Source organism: Dipodomys ordii, unplaced genomic scaffold (assembly GCF_000151885.1).
Source record: "Dipodomys ordii isolate 6190 unplaced genomic scaffold, Dord_2.0 Scaffold226, whole genome shotgun sequence".
In the NCBI taxonomy this organism is placed as follows: Eukaryota; Metazoa; Chordata; class Mammalia; order Rodentia; family Heteromyidae; genus Dipodomys; species Dipodomys ordii.
Genome location: NW_012267442.1, coordinates 200,178 through 221,134, shown reverse-complemented (window position 1 = coordinate 221,134; position 20,957 = coordinate 200,178). Strand labels below are relative to the sequence as shown.

The following is a 20,957-nucleotide window of genomic DNA, read 5'->3' as shown; positions in this document are numbered from 1 at the left end:
ACATGTGGCAAGAAACAAAGAAAGGACATAAACCATCTTTCTTTTTCCTGCCCACGGCAGCAGGCTCCAAGTCTAGTGAACAAAAGCAGAAGGTAAGACTTCCCACTTTCCCCCAGGATGGGAGGGGTCTAGCCAGACAGAAACATATTCAATCAGAAACCAGATATAAAACCACGAGGGAGGAGACTAGGGACCAAATATCTAGCAGGAACAAAGAAGCCTTAGATTTCCTTCTCCTCACTTGGGAAGTCTGCTATTTTCCTTCTTTCAACTTTCTTTCATGGCTTTCCTTTCACCTTCAAATAAACTGTTTACCTTAAACACTTTTTTATTCTTTAAAGTACAAAGAAAAGGACCTGTAAAGCCCTTAGACTATATTAAGGCTGTTGTCTTTTGTTGTTGTTTTTTTGTCGGTCATGGATGGGGGCTGAACTCTGGGCCTGGGTGCTGCCCCTCAAGGCGAGCACCCTACCACTTGAGCCACAGTGCCACTTCCAGTTTGTTGTTGTTGTTTTGCTTATGTAGTGATGAGGAATCGAGCCCAAGGCCTCATGCATGTGAGGCAAACACTTTACCACTGAGCCAACTTCCCAGCCCAAGGCTGTTGCCTTTTTTGCTTTTCCACCATGATATTGTCACTGGATGCAGGTAAGTGTGAAGTTTCCCTTTAAAGGTGGCCACTCTTCACTTTGGGTCCTTGTCTTCAATTGCAGAATAAGAGTTTCTGGACAAGTCTTGATGGTAAGAAAACTTGGCAGAGCTTTATTAAGTAAGCCAGCAGGCAAGCAGACAAAAAAGCAGGTAAACATAAAAAACAGAAGGCAAGGGGCACACTCTAAGAGAGTGTAGGTGCTCTCACAGGAAGACAGAGACACATGGCTTCTCAGCTGTTAGGGGTATTTATAGTGTAAAGGTAAGGGCTCTGGCTTCAAAGTTATGCAATGAAAGGTGTTTTATCTTTACTCTAATTACTACTGATGTTGCTTTCTGAGTTTCTGGATGCTATGAGCACTCTTTCCAAGTAAGAATACATCCTGCCATAAAACAGATCCTTGTCTTTGAGACAAGGTAGGCACCCTGTTATCTGTATTTTGGTAGGAGGTTGCTTAAGTTTTGGAAAAGCATTTTTCTCAGGAAGGCATACATCCTATCAGACAAGTGTCTCTCTTTAAGCAATGATGACATGTCTTTATTTCTAAATACCATATTTTTGAGTTCCTTCACTGGGCCTCGTTTTCCTCAAGTTATCCTGTCTCAATATGAGGCACCAGGTACAGAAAAGATAGGCCCACTGAATTTGGACTTTCAGGCTCTAAAACTGTGAGTGAAGTCAACTTTTCTTTCTAAAGTATCCAATGTTAGGGATTCTATTATAGCTATACAAAACAGACTAATATTTCACATTTTCTGTCTCTCTTGTTTATATGTGTGTATGTGGGGGGGAAGTGGTTATTGGAATTTCAAATCACCACCTGGGCACTGTCCCATAGCTTTTTCACTCAAGGCTGACAGCTACCACTTGAGCCACACCTCCACTTCCAGGTTTTTGTGGTTAATTGGAGATAAGTCTTATAGACTTTCCTGTTCAAGCTAGCTGTGAACTGCAATCTTCAGATCTCAGCCTTATGGATTACGGGTATGAGTCCCCCTTGCCCAGCCTCACATTCTCTTTTGATTAATATGCCAAATGACGATTTTAGTGAAAGTTACTTGTAATTATACAGTAACACATCATCTGAATACGGCACAAAGATTTAGTTACAGACTCGAAATGAGATTGGACCAAGGTAAAAGGAGGAGGTATGTGTACAGAAAATTTCATAAGCATACAGACCCACGATGGGTTTGCATTATTATGATGATTTATAAGTGAGGATAAGAATGAATCTGACATTATTACTGCAGCTTCTTGGTCTAATGAAGTATGTTCAAACGCCATTTCCTATAATCAATGTGTTTGCATGCATGGCAATTCTTCCTCTCTCCAATCCTCATCAGCTTCTCTGGCTCCATGAGATTGACCTTGCTCCAAGCATGTGCTAGTGACCAAGTTTGATGTGGTCTTTAACTTCCCCAAATACACAATGACTCAGGGATTGACACATGACCTAGCCAATAAATCTCTCCTGGCACTTTTTTGGGGTTAATAGGAAACTGGCTTACTTTTTATCTTTGGTCATGAGCCGCCAAAGCAAATAATAAAGTCAAGATGAACAACAGAGCTGAGAGGTAGATAAACTATGTCCCAATGATTGATTTCTGCATCCACCTGAAGCAGTTAGTCCTCTAGAATTTTGCTCTTTTTTTCTTTAAAATTGTTTCAAGTTCATAGAATTCACAAATTATATAAACCATGATAATGACAATTTGCCTTGTGAAGATTAAAATGTGTTTGTGACTTTAAGTATCACTATTTCACAATATTCCACAAAACTGTGAAATATGTGAAATTTATGTAATCACCTAATCTCAAAGAAAAAAAGTGAGAGAAGGGATGGCTTAGGAGAGATGGGTAACAATGTTGTCACTTTGTACTCAATATGCTGTTTTGTAGAATGGGAACTTCTTTGTACAACTACTTAAAGATAATACTAATAATAATAAAAGAAAAAAATGAACTATAAAACTTGTGGGTGGGGATGGAAAGGAAAAAGTGGAGAAAACTGAGGAAAGGGGTGACATAGTCCAAAAAGAAATGTACTTTGTACCTGTTTTATGTAACTGTAACCCCTCTGTATATCACCTTAATAATAACTATAAAACTGTTTAAAATTTAAAAAATCGTTTCTACAACTTGTATATTTATTTGTAGGAGGTAATGCCTCTTGATTTCACTTTAGATTCGATTATCATATTCTGACAGCAAGATTACTTTTTAAATGTTTTTTGCATTGTTATTATAAAGATGATGTACAAGAGGGGTTACAGTCATATAAATCAGGTAAAGAGAACATTTTCTTTCTGGACAATGTCACCCCTTCACTTACTTTCTCCCAATTTTTCCCTCCCATCTTATCCAACAAGATGAATTTTGATTGTTTCAAGCTTTAATATACTCTCCAATTTAACTGGACCATGTTTGAATTGGGTTTCTGTTGCTAGAAACCAATATACATCACCTGGCCCACGATCTCTAAATTCCTCTCCAAATAGTAGAAAACAGTAGTTCGCAGAAGAATATCTACTGATTTATTCTCTTCTTAGATCATTTGTACTCTGAAGGCAGAATGCATAACTGGAAAATGGAACTTCTGGTTAAAATCAGTTTATAGTATCCTTGGCCTTGTGCTCACTTCCCTTACTTTAGATCTCACATATGTGCTGTTTTCCAGCATGTATGTGGATTCCTTAGCAATACCCGAATAATTAGTATCTCATCATATAAGCAAGTAAAATAAATCAAAATTTTAATTAAAGAAAAAATATCTGGAAGTGGCACTGTAGCTCAAGTGGTAGAGCTCTAGCCTTGAGCTGAAGAGCTGAGGGACAACACTCAGGCCCAGAGTTGAAGACCCACAACTGACCAAAAAAAAAAAAACTATGCACAATGATAACCAATGATTTTTTTGTGTGTGAATGTGCATGTGCACACACACTTGGCTATGGGGGATGTCCTGAGGCTTAAACTCAGGGCCAGTGCTCGGTCATTGAGTTTTTCCTCATAGCCAGTGCTGAACTATTGAAGCTATACCTCTACTTGCAGGTTTTTGGTGGTTAATTGAGATAAAGTCTCAGGACTCTTTTTTTTGGGGGGGGGTCCGGTTGTGGGACCTGAACTCTGGGCCTGAACACTGTCCCTCAGTTCTTCAGTTCAAGGCTAGCGCTCTACCACTTGAGCCACAGTGCCACTTCCGGCTTTTTTCTTTTTGCTTATGTGGTGCTGAGGAATCGAACTCAGGGCCTCAGGCATGCAAGGCAAGCCCTCTACCACTGAGCCACTTCCCAGCCCCAAGTCTCAGGACTTTTGTCCCCCACTGGCTTTAAAACACCACCCTCAGATCTCAGCCACCTGAGTAGCTAGGATTACAGATGTGAACCACTCATGGCTGCTAACAATGAGATAACTTCTTATGCCTTTATTTAACAAGTAGAATAAGCATCATTGTTTTTAGCATTTTGACTTTTTTTCCATTTTCAGTGATGTGTGTGTGTGTGTGTGTGTGTGTGTGTGTGTGTGTGTGTGTGTGTTAGGACCTTGTTATGTAGTCCAGGCTGACCTCAAATGTTGGAATTATAGGTTTGTACTTCCATGCCTGGTGTCATTTCTCAGTAAATGTGAGGGAGGTACACCAGTTCACTCTCAGCTGTCATCCCTTCTCAATATCATCAAGAAGAAGAAATACCTTTGGCCAAATAAATCAGGTTCAGGACTCTGGCTATATTCTTGTTCTGACCTGCTCCAGGAAGTATCACTTATTGAACTATGATGTAAATATGATGGAGCAGAGACCATATTTAAATTCCCAAGGAGCCTGATGTTAGAAGTTAGGAGAAAGGTAGACAAAGGTATCTCTTAATATGAAACAGAGACCTTGTTTGGTAGGTTACAACCTTGGGATAGGCATTTGCAAATAAACAGGCTTCTAATGGTAAAAACATATATCTTATAATTCAGAAGCCATCTATAAGACCTTTATCATCAAAAGAATAAAGACCTCTGTTTCTAAAACTCTAGGGTTGGTTAGAATCCTGGTTCAGATCACTGTAGCCCCATCCCAGCTCTTTGTCTCCACTGAGCCCCTTCTCCTTTCTACCAATGAAATCAGAATGGAGCACAGCCTTTTCTGTATTCTCCTGCTGGCATTAAATTTTTTTAAATATTTTTAATGAATAACTGTTTCTTTTTTTTTTTTCGGTCAGTTGTGAGCTTCCAAGGGAGCATTCTACCAATTGAGCCACAGAGCTACTTTTGGTTTTCTGGTGGTTAACTGGAGATAATAGACACATGGGCTTTCCTGCCTGGGCTGGCTTTGAACTGTGATCCTCAGATCTCAGCCTCCTGAATAGCTACGATTGCTGGTGTGAGCCACTGGTGCTTGGCTCTACTTTTTCATTTCTAACTGCTGTTTTGCAAAAATGTTTTTGTAGAGAATGCTATTCTGAAAGGCACCTTAATATCTCAATTAAGAATGACCATGAGTTAGATCAGTCTTAACACCAATGAAACCTGAGTTTAGATTCAGTTGTACAGATCACAAGAGTTAGGAGAAGCTGGGTACCTGTGGCTCATGCATGTCAACCTACCTACTTGGGAAACTGAGATCAGGAAGAACACAGTTCAAAGCCAGCTGGAGTAGAAAAGTCCACAAGACTCCTTCACAATCAGGAACTGAGTACAGAGTTACACACCTGTCATCCTGCTGTGATTGGATCAGCCCAGGCAGAAAAGTCCCCAAGACTCCATGTCAATGGAAGAAGGTAGCCATGATGGCATCTACCAATCACTTCATCTATGACAAACTCCTGGAGTGGGCCCAGGTCAAAAGAGAGTCGCTATCTCAAAGTAACTAGTGCAAAAAGAACTGTAGATATGGCTCAGCAGTAGAGAACCTGCCTAAAAAGGGTGAGGCCCTGAGTTCTAGTACTACAAAAAGAAAAAAAAGTGTGAGGTGTTGACCATGAAATTATAACGTAGTACTAACATAGTAAAGAAAGTGACAGCTGCATTCAATCAAGACCCAAGATCCTATCAGACTCATTAACTTCTTAAAGTTCTAAAGCACTCCATTCCCTAGGCAATGGAGGAAATGTGAGCATACTTCCTCTCTCTTTGCCAGTAGACCTTTAACAAAGTTCTTTTGCAAACCCCAGTGTCACTGTTTTGGCTTTTGTGCTGATCAGGCCAGGAGCTCATGTTTAGTGTCAATAATAATGTGGAATCCTAATTCTACTGGAAAATAAGCAGTCTTGCAGGTTGTATGGAGTAGAGAGCTGTCATTAAAAAGTGATTTCTATTGCAAAAGTGGGTTGGCATTAGCGATTATGACTAAATTACTGAAAATACAGGGGGCACATCTGCAATTCATACTAATAAAGAAATCTCAGTAGAGATTACACCCAGCCAGGCTCCAGAATTTTGTATGAAACAGACTCTAGAGACTGTAAGGACTCCTATTAGCAATGGGATTCCAAACTGAGTACAACGTAAGAAAATACTACTGAGAAGCTGATCAGTTCTAGGTAAGTTAGACAGCTTTGGTCACTATGGGGGGGGGGGGGAATCTGTGACAACCAAAAAGAGGAAGATTTATTTTGGTTTGCAGCTTTAGAAAATTTAATCCATCATCTTGACCCATTGCTTCTGGGACTATAATGAAGCAGTATATCACAACAGGAACACATGGCAGAGTGAGCTTCTCCCATCATAGCAGCCAGGAAGCAAAAATAGGAAGAGGGAAGAAACACCTCCAATAAACTAAGTTCTTCCCACTAGGTCTCACCTCCTACAGATCCTATATCACCTCCCAATAATGGCAAACTGAGGACCAAGAGCTTTCAACAAAGGGGCCTGTAAGGTCTATGATCTAAACTGTACCTTAGGTAGGCTTCTGAGTTTCCAGAAAAGTGTGTAGAGATTTAGAGTGATGATGTCCCAGCAGACAAAGGTCCAAAGAGCAGGAAGTGTCAATAGGAATTGCAGGGTTGCAAAAAGGAGGGCCACCAGAAGAGCCGTCATGTTGGATGATTTTCCTCTGAACAATGGGAGATACTCTGGCACTGCTCTACAATTACTGAAGCAGAGTTTTTTGTTTGTTTGTTTGTTTCAGTCCAGAAGCCTTAATTTGAATTTTTAACAAAAACCCCTGATTGTTATGCTAATTTACTATAGTTTCTGAGCCACCTCTGGGTATATTTACACCTGTCCTACACAAAGGGAACAGAAAAGAATTCAGTAGATTTTCATTCAATCCAACAAGTTAGAAAAGAGTATAAAATGAACAGTTTCTATATGCTTTGGGATAGAGAGCTTGATGATTGGCTTACAATCTTTCAGGTCTTTTTCAGAGTAGGAGAAACACTGAATGAAATGTGCCATCCTCAGGCACAGGAAAAAGGTCTCACTAGAAACCAAAGCCAAGACACCTGATTTTACACTTTAGGCCCTGGAGATGTGAGAAATAGAGGTTTGATGCTGAAACTGCTGCCTAAACAAATGAACACATAAGGTTGTCTGAAATTTGTTATACTGTAACTAGAAGGGCTGTAGCCAACTGAATTCTCATGAGCTACATGAATGATGGGTTCCTTATGTACCTACTATCAAAACCTTGCAAACTTTCATTTATGTTTCCCTGTTTAGTCTATACTAACAGAAAAGTTTCACAATTATTACCAATTTGTCCTTCCTTGAAGAGGACCTAATTAAGTATGTATTTTGCCTATTTTGCTGTTGAAGCATTCTTTTTCTTACTCGCTTGTATGATTCCTTTTTTTGGTGGGGGAGTCTGGTCGTAGGGCCTGAACTCTGGCCCTGGGCGCTGTCCCTCAGCTCTTCAGCTCAAGGCTAGCACTCTACCACTTGGGCCACAGTGCCACTTCTGGCTTTTTTTCTTTTTGCTTATGTGGTGCTGAGGAATCGAACCCAGGGCCTCAGGTATACAAGGCAAGCGCTCTACCACTGAGCCACCTTCCCAGCCTGTATGATTCCTTTTATAGTTAAGTATATTACATGATATAGTGTTCATCTAACAAATATTCTGGGGTTTTTTTTGTATTTTGTTTTGTTTATGGTTAAATTTGTTTGTGTATTGCTATGGAAAGCTTTATTCCTCTTTCTTGCTTGCTTGCTTTCTTTTATTCTGTGTTGGTAGTGGAGCTTGAACTCAGGGCCTGGGTATTGTCTCAGCTTTTTTACTTGAGGCTGGCACTCTACCACTTAAGGCATAGCTTAACTTTTGGCTTTTATGTGGTAAATTGAAGATAAAAGTCTCACAAAATTTCCTGCCCATTTTGGCTTCAAATCTGTATCCTCAGATCTCAGCATCCTGAGAAACTAGGATTACAAATGTTAGCCATAGGCACCCAGCCCAAACTTCTTTTTAATGGAATAATCCACTTCTTTATTTTTATTTTTTTAATTTTTTATTGTGAAAATACTGTACGGAGTGGTTACAATTACATGGGCAAGGTAATGAGTACATTTCTTCTCAACCATTGTTGCCTCCTCTTTTGTTTCCCCTTCCCATCCCTTCCCATCTACCCCCGCTTTACAAGTTTGTTTTTCAATATTATGACTTGTACATCTCATTGTTGCAATGGGTCCACCTGTATCCCTATTTAAATGGTTTGTTTTTGCCCTTCCCCTCCACAAATTTAGAAGTGTGGCTGTGGCTAAAAGTGGTAGAGCACTCAGCCTTGAGCAAAAGAGCTCAGGGATAGCACCCCAGCCCCGAGTTCAAGCCCCATGACAGTCAAACAAATTTTAAAAATTTAAAAATCCACTTCTTTTATTTGAGGATTTAGTGTGATGAACAACTTTTTACCTAATAGTTTAGAAGATAATGAACAAGGGAGGAAATCCCACTAACAATTCTTCATGACAGTTTATCTCAGGACATAAAGGATGGATGGATGGATGGAAGGATGATTGATTTTGATAAAATAGGGGTTTGAACTCAGGGTCATCCTCTTTTAGCAGGGGCACTAACACTTGAGCCATGTTCCTAGCCCTGTTTTAATTTTTTTTTTCAGACCAGGCCTCACACTATAGCCTCACCTACCCTTGAATTTATAATGGGATTAGAGGCATGTGCCAACATGCCCAGCATAAAGGATGATTAAAACAATAAACACTTTTGGGTGCCTGTGGTTCACACTTATAATCCTAGGTACTCAGGAGGCTGAGATCTGAGGATCACAGTTTAAAGGCAACCTGGGCAAAAAAATCAGTGAGACTCTCATCTCCAGTTAACCAGAAAAGAGCAGGAAGTGGAGGTGTGGCTCAAGTAGTAGAGTACCAGCTTTGAGCAGAAAAAGCTAAAGGACAGTGCCCAGGCCCTCAGTTCCAGCTCTAGGATCCAGCCCAAACCAATTGCTCAACATTTATGTTTAGAAAAAAATTTAGGGGCTGGGAAGGTGGCTCAGTGGTAGAGTGCTTACCTCGCATGCATGAGGCCCTGGGTTCAATTCCTCAGCACCACATAAACAGAAAAGGCTGGAAGTGGCACTGTGGCTCAAATGGTAGAATGCTAGCCTTGAGCAGAATTGCTCAGGGACAGCACCCAGGCTGAGAGTTCAAGGCCCACAACCACAAAGAAAAGAAAAAAGAAAAAAGTTTACATCTAAAAGTCATAAATTTTATATTTTTTCCCTTTTATGATTCCATATTTTGTTTTTACTCCCTAATCTAACTTATCTTTGATTTGGGTGCTGGCATAGTTATGAAGTACAAATGAACTTTTCTGTCAAGTACCAAAATTTCACCATGCAATTTAAAAAAAAACTACTCACACTCCATCCAATTGAAATATTTGCTTTTTCACGTTTCTGCTTAACACAACAGGGCCTTTTTCTTGGAGGTTATTATGTTACATTGCTCTTTTTCTTTTTTTAATATTTTTATTGAGATTGTGATTACATAAATCTCACAAATTTCACAGTATTGTGGGCTAATGATAATTAAAGTCAAAAACACCTTTTAACATTCACAAGGCAAATTATTATCATGGTCTACAATGTTTGTGAATTCTATGACAATACAACTATTTCTTCCATATCAGGTGATATGTACATTTCTTTCCTTTTGCTTAGTGTAAGCTGTTCACTCTTTCCTTCTCATTCCCTCTCTCCCATCACTGCCCTTGAGTTGCTTAGTTCATTTTAATTAATATCCAGTACAGTTGATGGGCCTCTCTGTTGTGTTTGTTTCTCTACTACTAGTTTCTTTCCTAGTTGTTGTACGAGTTATTGTTTAGCTATCTAACTGGATAGAAACATCTCCATCCCTTCTCATTGAAGGATTTTCCTAAGGACTCCTGTCTACTGTGCTCACTAAAGTTTGAAACTTCTTAAATTTTTATTTTTATTTATTTGGTGATGAAACTGGAGTTTGAACTCAGGGTCTAGGTGCTGTTCCTTATGTTTATGTTTAAGGCAGGCATTCTACCACTTGACCCACAGCTCCACTTCTGGCTTTTTAGTTAGTTGGAGATAAGAGTCTCATAGTCTTTTCTGCACAGATAGACTTTGAACCTTCATCCTCAGACCTCAGCCTCATAACTAGCTAGGATTATGGTCATGAGCCCCAGTATCTGGAAAGTTTGACGTATTTTGTCATATTTATTTTTCCAAATATCCCAGAGACATTGGTTACAATTATCTCATCTATTAAGTGGAAAGAGCTAATATTTTTAAATCCTCACTTCTGGCTTTTTCTATGATGAATTGGAGATAAAAATCTCATGGAGTTTCCTGCCCTGGCTGGCTTGAATCTCAATCCTTAGAACTCAGCCTCCTGAGTAGCTAGGATTACAGGCATGGTACCCATCTGCTAAATTTTCTTATTAATCTTAATATGATCTCTATTAGATTCTTTTTGTTGTCATTTTGTGCCAATCCTGGGGCTTGAACTCAGGGCTTAGGCACTATCCCTGAACTTTTTTGCTCAAGGTGCATGATCTACCACTTGAGCAATAGCTCCACTTCGAGTAAGTGTCACACAGACTTTCCTGGATGGTTTTGAACTGCAGTCCTTAGATCACAGCCTCCTGAGTAGCTAGGATTACAAACATGAGCCATTTGCCTTGGCTTTCTACTGATTCTTAAGGCTATAGTGAGATGATCATATCCACAGCCAATATGATTATTCAGAATCTTCCTTTCTCATAAATGCTAATATTTCTTTCATATTAAATATTGGAGGTGAAAAATATTGCTGCAATTTTTTTGTTTGTGCTTCATTCTTAGCAACGTAGAATGTTCATTCTCAAGCTTTCTGCCAGAAAACCTGTGACCAGGCTGCTGGTTCAGCTACTATCTAGATTCAAAGAAGAGGAATAATACTCAAAGCAAGTAGCTTGAAGGGCATAAATTAGGGTCTTTCTTCTGATCCTTGGATCAGAGACCTTCAAAGGACAACTGTTTTGTGTCACCTTAGTCCTACTGCATTGTTGACCTGGAGTTGTGCTTTGCCTTTCTCATTTGACTTACATGAAAGACATTTTAAATCACCTGCAAAACCTGACTCCATTGCTGTGGGCCCGAGACAAGGTTGAACATCAAGGTAGAAAGCATGTGTTGGAATGGAGTAGCTCACTTTATGGTGGACAGGAAGTTGAGACAGAGTGGTAGGGGCCAAGGGCAAGGTCTATCTTTCTAGAGCATATCCTCAGGAATCTGCTTCCTCCTAAAGTGGGAACTTTAGGACGAATTTTCTCACCACCTCCTCACCAGCTAGAGACTAAGCTTCAATTCATGAGACTTTAGGGGACATTTTATATTAAAGCCATAACAGTAGTCTAAATAATAGAAAGATCCTTGACAGAAATGGCTTTGCTACTATAGTCCCACACAAAGCAATTGGTTGATGTTAGTCACTAATGTTAGATTTCTGCATCTCTGATCCTTGAAATCATATGGTGGTCAGGCCCAATGACTGACAAACAAACAAAGACAAAAAGGGCAGACTGAATCTCGTATCCTCTTGTGGAAAAGTATCTTGTTATTACAGCATTGGCTGTATGGACAAGAATAGCTACGCAATAACTATTCTGAATTTATTACAAAACTGAAAAATGTGCATCAAAAATCTCAGGGTGTGTTGGCATATGCCTGTAATCACAGCTTCTTAGGAGGTTGAGATAAAGAAAATCACAGCCTGGGCAAAAAGTGAGAGCCCAACTCATCAAGTCAGTAGTGACAGAACACTTTTATAATACCAGCAGAGGTAAAAGAATTGTGGATCTAAAACTTGCCCTGGGCAAAAACTACAAGATTCTATCCAAAGAAGAAATTAGTACAAGAACTAGGGCTGAAGGTATGCTCAAGCCTGCTCAAGAAAGGCTCACAATGCCTTCCTAGGAACTAGAAGGCCCTAAACTCAAATCCTATTCTTTTCAATAGGAAATTTCATTCAGGGCTGTAGTCAAGAGTAGCTATATTCTATAGCTTGCTCATTTAGGGGAATCGCATCTGGGAATCACTGAATTTCCTTTTTCTCTCCCAAAATGAGAAGCTCACAACAAAATTGACTACTAAACCCAAGTACTTAGTCAGTAATTACTCTAATTATCACAGTAATGTAATATCAGCCCATTCTCTTCATGCTTTTGTTTGTTTGTTTGTTTGTTTTTGGTGCTGGTACTGGGGTTTGAACTCAGAGCCTGATAGCTATCCCATACTTTTTTGCTAGAGGTTGGTACCACTTAGCTACAGCTCTACTTCTGGCTTTTTGATGGTTATTTGGAGATAAGAGTCTTATGGACTCTCCTGACCTGGCTGGCTTTGAAACATGACCCTCAGATCCCAGCTTTCTGAGTAGCTAGGATTATATAGGCATGAGCCACTGGTACCCAGCCTCTTATTCATTTCTTAGCCTTAATACTAATATTTTTGTAGGTCATTCCAAGTTGTTTTGTGGAAGCATGGACAAGTACATATAATATCTTTATTGGTTTCTGTTAGGAAGTTGCTAGTGGTACCAAGAGCATGAGACTGCAGTGGAATAACACTTGCAAACTTTCCATAGGGACTGACACTCAACTGGATAAGGAAGCCTGCTGAGTTCTGTGGAAGAGGACAAGGAGGTGTCAGGAACCAAGGATGCTTCCACTCAGACTTTAGGATTGTAATTTTCTTTTTTTTTTTTTTAATTTTGGTCCGGTTGTGGGGCCTGAACTCTGGGCCTGGGCGCTGTCCCTCAGCTCTTCAGCTCAAGGCTAGCACTCTACCACTTGAGCCACAGCGCCACTTCCGGCTTTTTTCTTTTTGCTTATGTGGTGCTGAGGAATCGAACCCAGGGCCTCATGCATGCAAGGCAAGCACTCTACCACTGAGCCACCTTCCCAGCCCAGGATTGTAATTTTCTTGAAGTAATTTCAACTATGTATTGTCAAACTTTACAATTTCTCAAGAAAAGTCTAGATTTCTATTAGGTTTGGAAGGAATCCTGGTTTTTGAAAGGTGGGTCAATTATTGTTTACATTTGTATCAGTCCTAGGGCTTGAACTCAGGACCTGAGTACTGTCCCTGAGGTTTTGTTGTTTGTTTTTGCTCAAAGCTAGTACTTTACCAATTTCTACTTTCAGCTTTTTGCTAGTCCATTAGAGATAAGAGTTTTGTGGACTTTCCTGGCTGGGCTGACTTCTAACCTTAATCTTCAGGTCTCAGTTTCCTGAGGTGTGAGCCACTGGTGTCCAGACTAAGAACTCACATTTAAAAAAAATATTCTCCACCAATATAAGGTAAGAGAACAAAACTGGATTTAGAGATTTGCATAACAAAGAGACTAATATGGCATCAGCAACTTAAGAATGTGTTAAGACAGCCAGGTGCCTGTGACTCATGCCTATTATTCTAGCTACTCAGGAAGTTGAGATATGAGGATTGAGGTTTGAAGTCAGCCCCAGTAGGAGAGTCCCTGTAACTCTCCAATTTAACACCAAAGAAATCAGAAATAGAGCTGTAGCTCAAGTGCTAGAGCACTAGCCTTGAGCACAAAAAGCTCAGGGACAGCACTCAATCCCTGAGTTCAAGCCCCAGGCTGGTCTCTAAATGATAATAAAAGCTGGAAATGGAGCTGTAGCTCAAGTGGTAGAGTGCTAGCCTTGAGCAAACCAACTCAAGAACAGCACTCAGGCCCTGACTTCTAACCCCAGGATGAGCACACACACACACACACAGAGAGAGAGAGATTAAGAGGGTAGATATCAAGTTAAATGCTCTTGTTATGACAGCTAGTAATACAAGCAAAGGGAGATAAGGCAACTTCTGGAAGGCAATGCATATCACTGATGAATGTGCTTGGCCAAACTTACCCACTTATCTACACTGAATGTGTAGTTTGTATATCCATTGTACCTCCACAAACATGTTAAAAACAACAACAACAAACAGCTGGGCACTGGTGGCTCATGCCTGTAATCCTGGCTACTTAGGAGGCTGCAATCTGAGAATTTCAGTTCAAAGCCAACCCACGCAGGAAAGTCCTTGAGACTCTTATCTCCAATGAACCATCAGACAAACCAGAAGAGGTGCTGTGGCTCAAAGTGGTAGAGCACTAGCCTTGGGCAAAAGAGCTCAAGACAACACCCTGGCTCTGAATTTAAGCCCTACAACTGACAAAAACAAATAAACAACAAAAAAAACCCAGCCAGGTGGGTACTCATGGATCACACCTGTAATCCCAGCTACTTAAGGGGTTGAGGATCCAGATTTAAAGCCATCCTGGGCAGGAAAGTCCATGAGACAATTATCTTCTATTAACCTGCAAAAAGTCAGAAGTGGAGTTATGTCTCAAGTGGTAGAATGCCAGTATTGAGAACACATAGCCCTGAATAGCCTCAGTGTCAGCACCAAACCAACAAGAAGACTGTACCAAGCCAGACTTGATCCAGACGTAGGTCTTTTGTCTTAAAGATGCCTAGGAAAAGGAATCCAGAACCTGGGGAGGAGGAGGAGGAGATGGAAGAGGAAGATGAAGAAAGGAGGAGGAGCGGGGGGGGAAGGGAGGGAGGGAGGAAGGGAAGGAAGGAAGGAAGGAAGGAAGGAAGGAAGGAAGGAAGGAAGGAAAGGGAAGAAAGAAAGGAAAGCACTGGACCTGAAATTGGGAAGCATCCTTAGTTTGTGGGCACATTTTCAGCATCCTAATACAAGAAGAAGGTTAGCTATGACATGTGACTATGTCCAGAAGTGTCTTAGCAGGACCTCCAAAGATATGTAAGCATGGGAAAACAACTTTCCATTCATCTTTTAGTCATAAATGTCCACAGAAGTGACCCACCTTTCCAATATTGCTGCAAACAGTGAGCAGAATTTTTAAAGATAAACAGAAGAATAAAATATAAGAAAAGAGGAAACAGTGGGACCTCAGACAAGGAATTCTTTTTGCCAGTCCTGGGGCTTGAACTCAGGGGCTAGGCATTGTCCCTGAGCTTCTTTTGCTTAAGGCTAGCACTCTACCACTTGAGCCATAGCACTATTTCCAGCGTTTTTGTTGTTTTTTATGTGGTACTAGAAATCAAACCCAGGACTTCATGCATGCTAGCCAAGCACTCTACCCCTAAGCCACATTCCCAGCCCCAGACAAGGAATTGTTAATTTCACCCTCTCTTTCCAATAAAAGTATGATCAGAATATGTTTTGTGTTCTTTTTCTTTTTGGTCGGTCGTAGGCCTTGAACTCTGGGCCTGGGCACTGTCCCTCAGCTCTTCTGCTCAAGGCTAGCACTGTACCACTTGAACTATAGCGCCACTTCCAGTTTTCTGGTGTTTTATTGGAGATAAGAGTTTCATGGACTTTCCTGCCCGGGCTGGCTTTGAACCATGATCCTCAGATCTCAGCCTCCTGAGTAGCTAGGATTACAGGTGTGAGCCACTGGCGCCCGGCATGTTTTGTGCTTTGAGAAGGATAGACTTCATATTTATGCACATTATTATGTATAATATACAAGCAATAACATTTTGATCTATATTTGTTTTACATAACTCCCCCCCCCCGCAAGTTACAAAAAAGTACTAAGCTGTCAACCACTGACTGTTTACAATGTTCTCAGAATATAGGATTATTTTAATTCTCTAATGGTTTCTTCAAGTTTTTCCTTAAGGGCCCCATGAAACTCATACACTTTTTCTTCTTTTTTATAAAACTGAAAGGTTGGAAGACATTCAACTGAACACACTTTCACCACCTCTTCACAGTCATCAGCATCCACTTCCAGAAACATCACATCCTCATACTTCACAGACAAGGAATGGTAGAATGGCCTGATAATCCTACAAGAGTTGCACCAAGAGGCTGAGAAGTTCACTACTACCAGCTTATGCTCTGCCTCCCTGAGCATGTCCTTGAATTCATCATGGCTCAGAATCATGTTCACCAGGGTTTCCTTTGGGTATTCTGTCAATTCTTCTTGGAAATTTTCAAGGGTGCTTTTCATGGGCTGCTGCAAGGTTTCCTCTGAGACATTGATGATGCTGCCCTTCTTAGGCAGGATGGATTTGTATAAGGGTTTGACTTCCTTGAACTTGTTGGTATATACTGAGGACTTTGGGATGCCAAATTTTTTGGACTTGTTGGTTTCCCCTGAAAACTTGGGGATTGTCTCATCGTTAGGTAGAATAGTTTTCACCAAAGACTTGCGATGTAAAGTGTATGCTGAGGACTTGGGGGTACTATCCTCACTGAACTGGCTATTTTCTTCTAAGGACTGGAGGAGGACCCCTGGCTTGTATTGGATAGTTTTTACTAATTCCTTCAGTTGTGTGTAGTCTGAGGACTGGAGGATATCTTCCTTATTGGCCTGGTCAATTTCCTCTAAGGACTTGAACATGGTCTCCTGCTTGGGAGGCACTGGTTTTTCCAAGGACTTTAAGGTATCTCCTGGCTTGAGTTGGATGTATGCTGAGGACTGGGGGATGTCATCTTCATTGAGTTGGTCAGTTTCCTCTGAGGACTTGTCCTTTCCCTGAGGAATAGTCCTGAGTTTGGGATGAATGGTCTGTGTTAGGAACATGGGAATGCCACCTTCATTGGATTGGCTGGTTTCCTCTGAGGTCTTGGGGATGGTCCTCTGCTTGGGATGAATAGGTTTTGCCATGGACTTGAGGACATCTTGTTTAGGTTGCATGGGTACAGAGGACTTGGGGATGCTGCCCTCATTAGACTGGTGGGTTTTCTCTGAGGAGTTGGGGATGGTCCTTTGTCTAGGTTGAACTGTCTGTGTTGCAGACTTGAGGAAACCACCCACATAGGACTGGACAGATTCCTCTGGGGACTCAGAAGTACCACTTTCATTGAACTGGCTGTTTTCCTCCACGTCCTGAGGGATAGTCTTCTGTCTGGGCCCAATGGTCTGTGCTGAAGGCTTGAGGAAACCACTCACATAGGACTGGACAGATTCCTCTGGGGACTCGGAAATACCACTCTCATTGAACTGGCTGTTTTCCTCTGCATCCTGAGCACTAGTCTTCTGTCTGGGCCCAATGGTCTGTGCTGAAGACTTGAGGAAAACACCCACATAGGGCTGGACAGATTCCTCTGGGGACTCGGAAATACCACTCTCATTGAACTGGCTGTTTTCCTCTGTGGCCTGAGGGGTGGAATCCTGTTTGGGCTGGATAGTTTTTGCCATGGACTTGGGGATTCCACGATGCTTAGAAGGGATAACAGGTACTGCGGACTTGGGAATGGTTCCCCTTTTTGCTGAGACCTTTGGTGTGTTGCCCATTTTAAACTGGGATTTTGGTGGGGACTTAAGAACAGTCTCCTGTTTGGAGTCATCTGGCTGGAAACTGATGGAGATGGTGTTTATTGAGAAATTAGGGATATTGCTATTCTGCTGTGAGGCCTCAGGCTTCTCTCTGGACATATGGAGTAAGTGGCTGACCACCGAACAGAGGCCTTCTCTTTGGTATGGGCTATGTCCAAGAACTCTGAGATCAGAACAATTGTATTTCTGGAAGAAAAAAAGTTGTAGTGAAGTTTTTGAACAAAAAATAAGTAAATAAAAATGCAAAAGAAGAAACAAACAAAACACTTGATGTCCTTCTCAGAAAAACAAATGAAGTCTGATTAAGTATTCACTGAATAACTTCACTCACCAGGAGACCAAGTAATAGATGATTCCCTGCATCTCTCTCTCCCTCCTTCTCCCCCCCTCCATACACACACACACACACACACACACACACACACACACATACACACACACATATGCACACACATACACACACACAGTTTTCATGACAACTGATTCTTGGTTCAACACTGACACCTACTTAATGCAATTCTTCTCTTCCTTTCTCCCCTTTACCACTGATATCACCTTCATTTGTTTCTCTCTCTCTTTCTCTCTCTCTTTCTCTTCTCCCCCTTTCTGGAGTGGGGGGCGGGGTGCCAGTACTACTTGGGCTTGAACTCAGAACGTCAAGCTCTCAATTGGTTTTTGCCATTTAAGGCTGATATTCTACCACTTGAGCCATACCTTCATTTCTGGCTTTCGATTGTTAATTGAACTTAAGTTTCTATCCAGGCTGATTTTGAGCCTGAATCCTTAGATCTCAGCTTCTTGAGTAGCTAGGATTATAGGAGTTGGCCACCAGTGCCCAGCTCATTTGTTTCTTCTTGATTGTTCTATTTCATTTCTGGTTCTTTTTGGGACTCCAGCTTGAACAACTTCTATTTACAGCTCTTTGTTCTACCTCTATTCCTGATCTTTCATAGATGTTTCAGAGTGAAAGCTTTACTCCACCATAAAACTTTTTTCTGGTTTATCTAAATTGATAACAAAATGTGAGTTACAGCTTATACTCAGGTAGCACTTACAGTTGGTCTTCTCCATCAGTACTCCCAACAGTGATACCTGAGAGCTTCAGCACAGTCTTGGTGCTGGTGGCTACACTGGATGAGGCTGTGGTGACATATACATCCACAGGCATTATTTCCTAAAGCACCACAAACCACTGACATCAGTGCCATTATGATCAGCACTTTACAGATGGGAAAGCTGAGCCTTACAGAAGATACATAGCTCATTTAAGGTCACAAAGCAGGGATGAGGGCTGGGCCTAAAGTCCATACTCAGAATAGCTGTACTAGACTCTGATCTTTGTTGAATTTCCTGTCCAGACTGGGTAATGTAAACAAATGTTCCTATAATCTACCTCCAGGGTTCTCTAGACCCTCCTTTCTCTTTATGACTTTCTTATTATGTTAGTACATTTTTTGTTACTATAACAAAACATTCCAGGCTGGAAATTTTATGAAAAGAGAAATTTAGGGGTAGGGCATAGATGTAGTGGTAAAGTGCCTAACAACACCTCATGGTATATAAACATGAGGTCCAACAATGATGGAGTAGATCAAGAGGAAGAAATCACAGGGTAACACAGGTAGCCAGAGCATGGGGAAAAGCCAGACCTTCTGCTAACAACCTTCTCACAAGAACTCTGTATCTCAGGTTCATGAGAACTACCTCAATCCCTTCCAAAGGCAGTACTGCCAACTACCCTCTTGCCCCTCCCCCATGCCCTGACAAAGTACCTCACCACCTCTTAAAGGTCCTACCACCTCTCTGCTGCCACATTGGGTACCAAGCTTCCAAAGTGAGCTTTTAGAAGACATACCATATGGAAACCACAGCATAACTACATGTCCCAAGATCATTCTAGCCTTTTTTGGAAAACTGTCACCTGATGGCAAATGTCCAGCTTCTGTCATATAGCCTCTGTCCCCATCTTCCACCTCCATGAGCTTCACCTATACTTTTTCAGTACCTCCAGTTTACCATCTTCTTACTCTCACCCTCCTTGTGCTCCATCCTAGCCCATTCTGTAGAATTGAAATCCAATCCCTTTCCTCAGTAATGAGGAGGGAGTTGAGTGGTGGAAAGCTTGCCTGGTATGTATAAGACCCTGGGTTAGATCCTTAGCACATAAATACCTTTCCTCCAGGAATATCTGGAAGTCTGTCAGTTTTAGACTACTTGTTTATTTCCAATCTCTTTAGAACACATGCAGCTCAAGATATGGGTCAACATAGAGTTTTATATTCTTGATGTATACTTTTTTTGTTTTACCACATCAGTGTGAGAGTTGAAACTAAAAAGATTGCCTAAGTAAAATGGAAGCTTCAGAACATCTATTATTATTTATACCAAAACATATTTTGTATGTATGTGGATGCTGATACTGGGAGTTGAACTCAGGGCCTCCTGCTTTTGTTTGGCTATTTTGCTCAAGATTGGCACTATATAGCACTTGAGCCACAGCTCTGCCCCAGCTTTCTGCTGGTTAACTGCTGATAAGACTTTTCTTCCTGGTCTGGTCCCATGCCACAATTCTCAGATCTGTCTCCTGAGTAGCTCAGATTACACATGTGAGCTACCATCACCCAGCTGAAATGAATTTTTAAGGGGGAGTGGAGATGGAGGAAAGAGATATTGGTCTTAGCAAATTCATAATTTTTAATATTGTTACTTAATCCTTTTCTAAGGAAAGAGTTCATCCTGACAAAATAAGCTATTTCTTTCCTGGCTGATTGGCTTTGGGTAAAGAGTTAACAGAACTTTAGGATATAATGTATGAATCTATTCTCTACTATAAAAGGCTTCAGCAGCTGATTGTGCAACATTTTAAAGCAGATAATGAGAATAAATATCAGACACTTATCATCTAATATCTTCTTCCTTAGTATTAGGAGAAAGGAAGCAAAAACATAAGATTGGACATAAGTAATCTAAGTCCTTCTGTTGGTCAGCTTTCCATCAATGCAACAAATACCTGAGATATCAATTTAAAAGCGGAAAGGTTTGTGTCAGGGGCTAGTGGTGGCTCATGCCTGTATTCCTAGTTACTCAGGAGACTGATCTGAGAGTCATGGGTCAAAGCCAGCCTGAAAGGCAAATCTAGTTCCTATGTTCTTATGTTAATGGGAAAAAAAGGCAGAAGTAGAGGTATAGGTCAAATGGTAGAGCACCAACCTTGAGTGAAAAAGCCAGCCAAGCAAGAGTGCAAGGTTCTGAGTTCAAGCCCCAGTACTGGCACAAAGAAAGAAGGAGAGAGAGACAGAGACAGAGGAATGAAGAAAAGAAAGAGAAAGAAAGGAAAAAAGAGAGAGAGCAAGAAAGGCATATTTGTTTTGGACTCAAAGTTTTGGATATTTTAGCAGATAGTCAGCTAGCCCCATTCCTTTGGACCTGTTGTTAGATGGTATATTATGGCAGGTGAATGTGACAGAGGAAATTATTTACCTCATGGTGGCTGGGAAGCAAGGAAAGAGAAGGGCCTGGGGTTCTACTGTCT

The 20,957-nt window shown here is 41.0% G+C and overlaps 1 protein-coding gene across 1 annotated transcript; it reads right to left on the bottom strand.

Annotated features, from left to right (window-relative positions):
- Nucleotides 1-15,718: 15,718 nt before the first annotated feature.
- Nucleotides 15,719-18,593, bottom strand: Txndc2 (thioredoxin domain containing 2 (spermatozoa)). The gene is given in 3 exon segments (XM_013035839.1): nt 15,719-17,547; nt 17,550-17,611; nt 18,481-18,593. Coding segments are annotated over 3 exon segments (2,004 nt in total).
- Nucleotides 18,594-20,957: the final 2,364 nt, after the last annotated feature.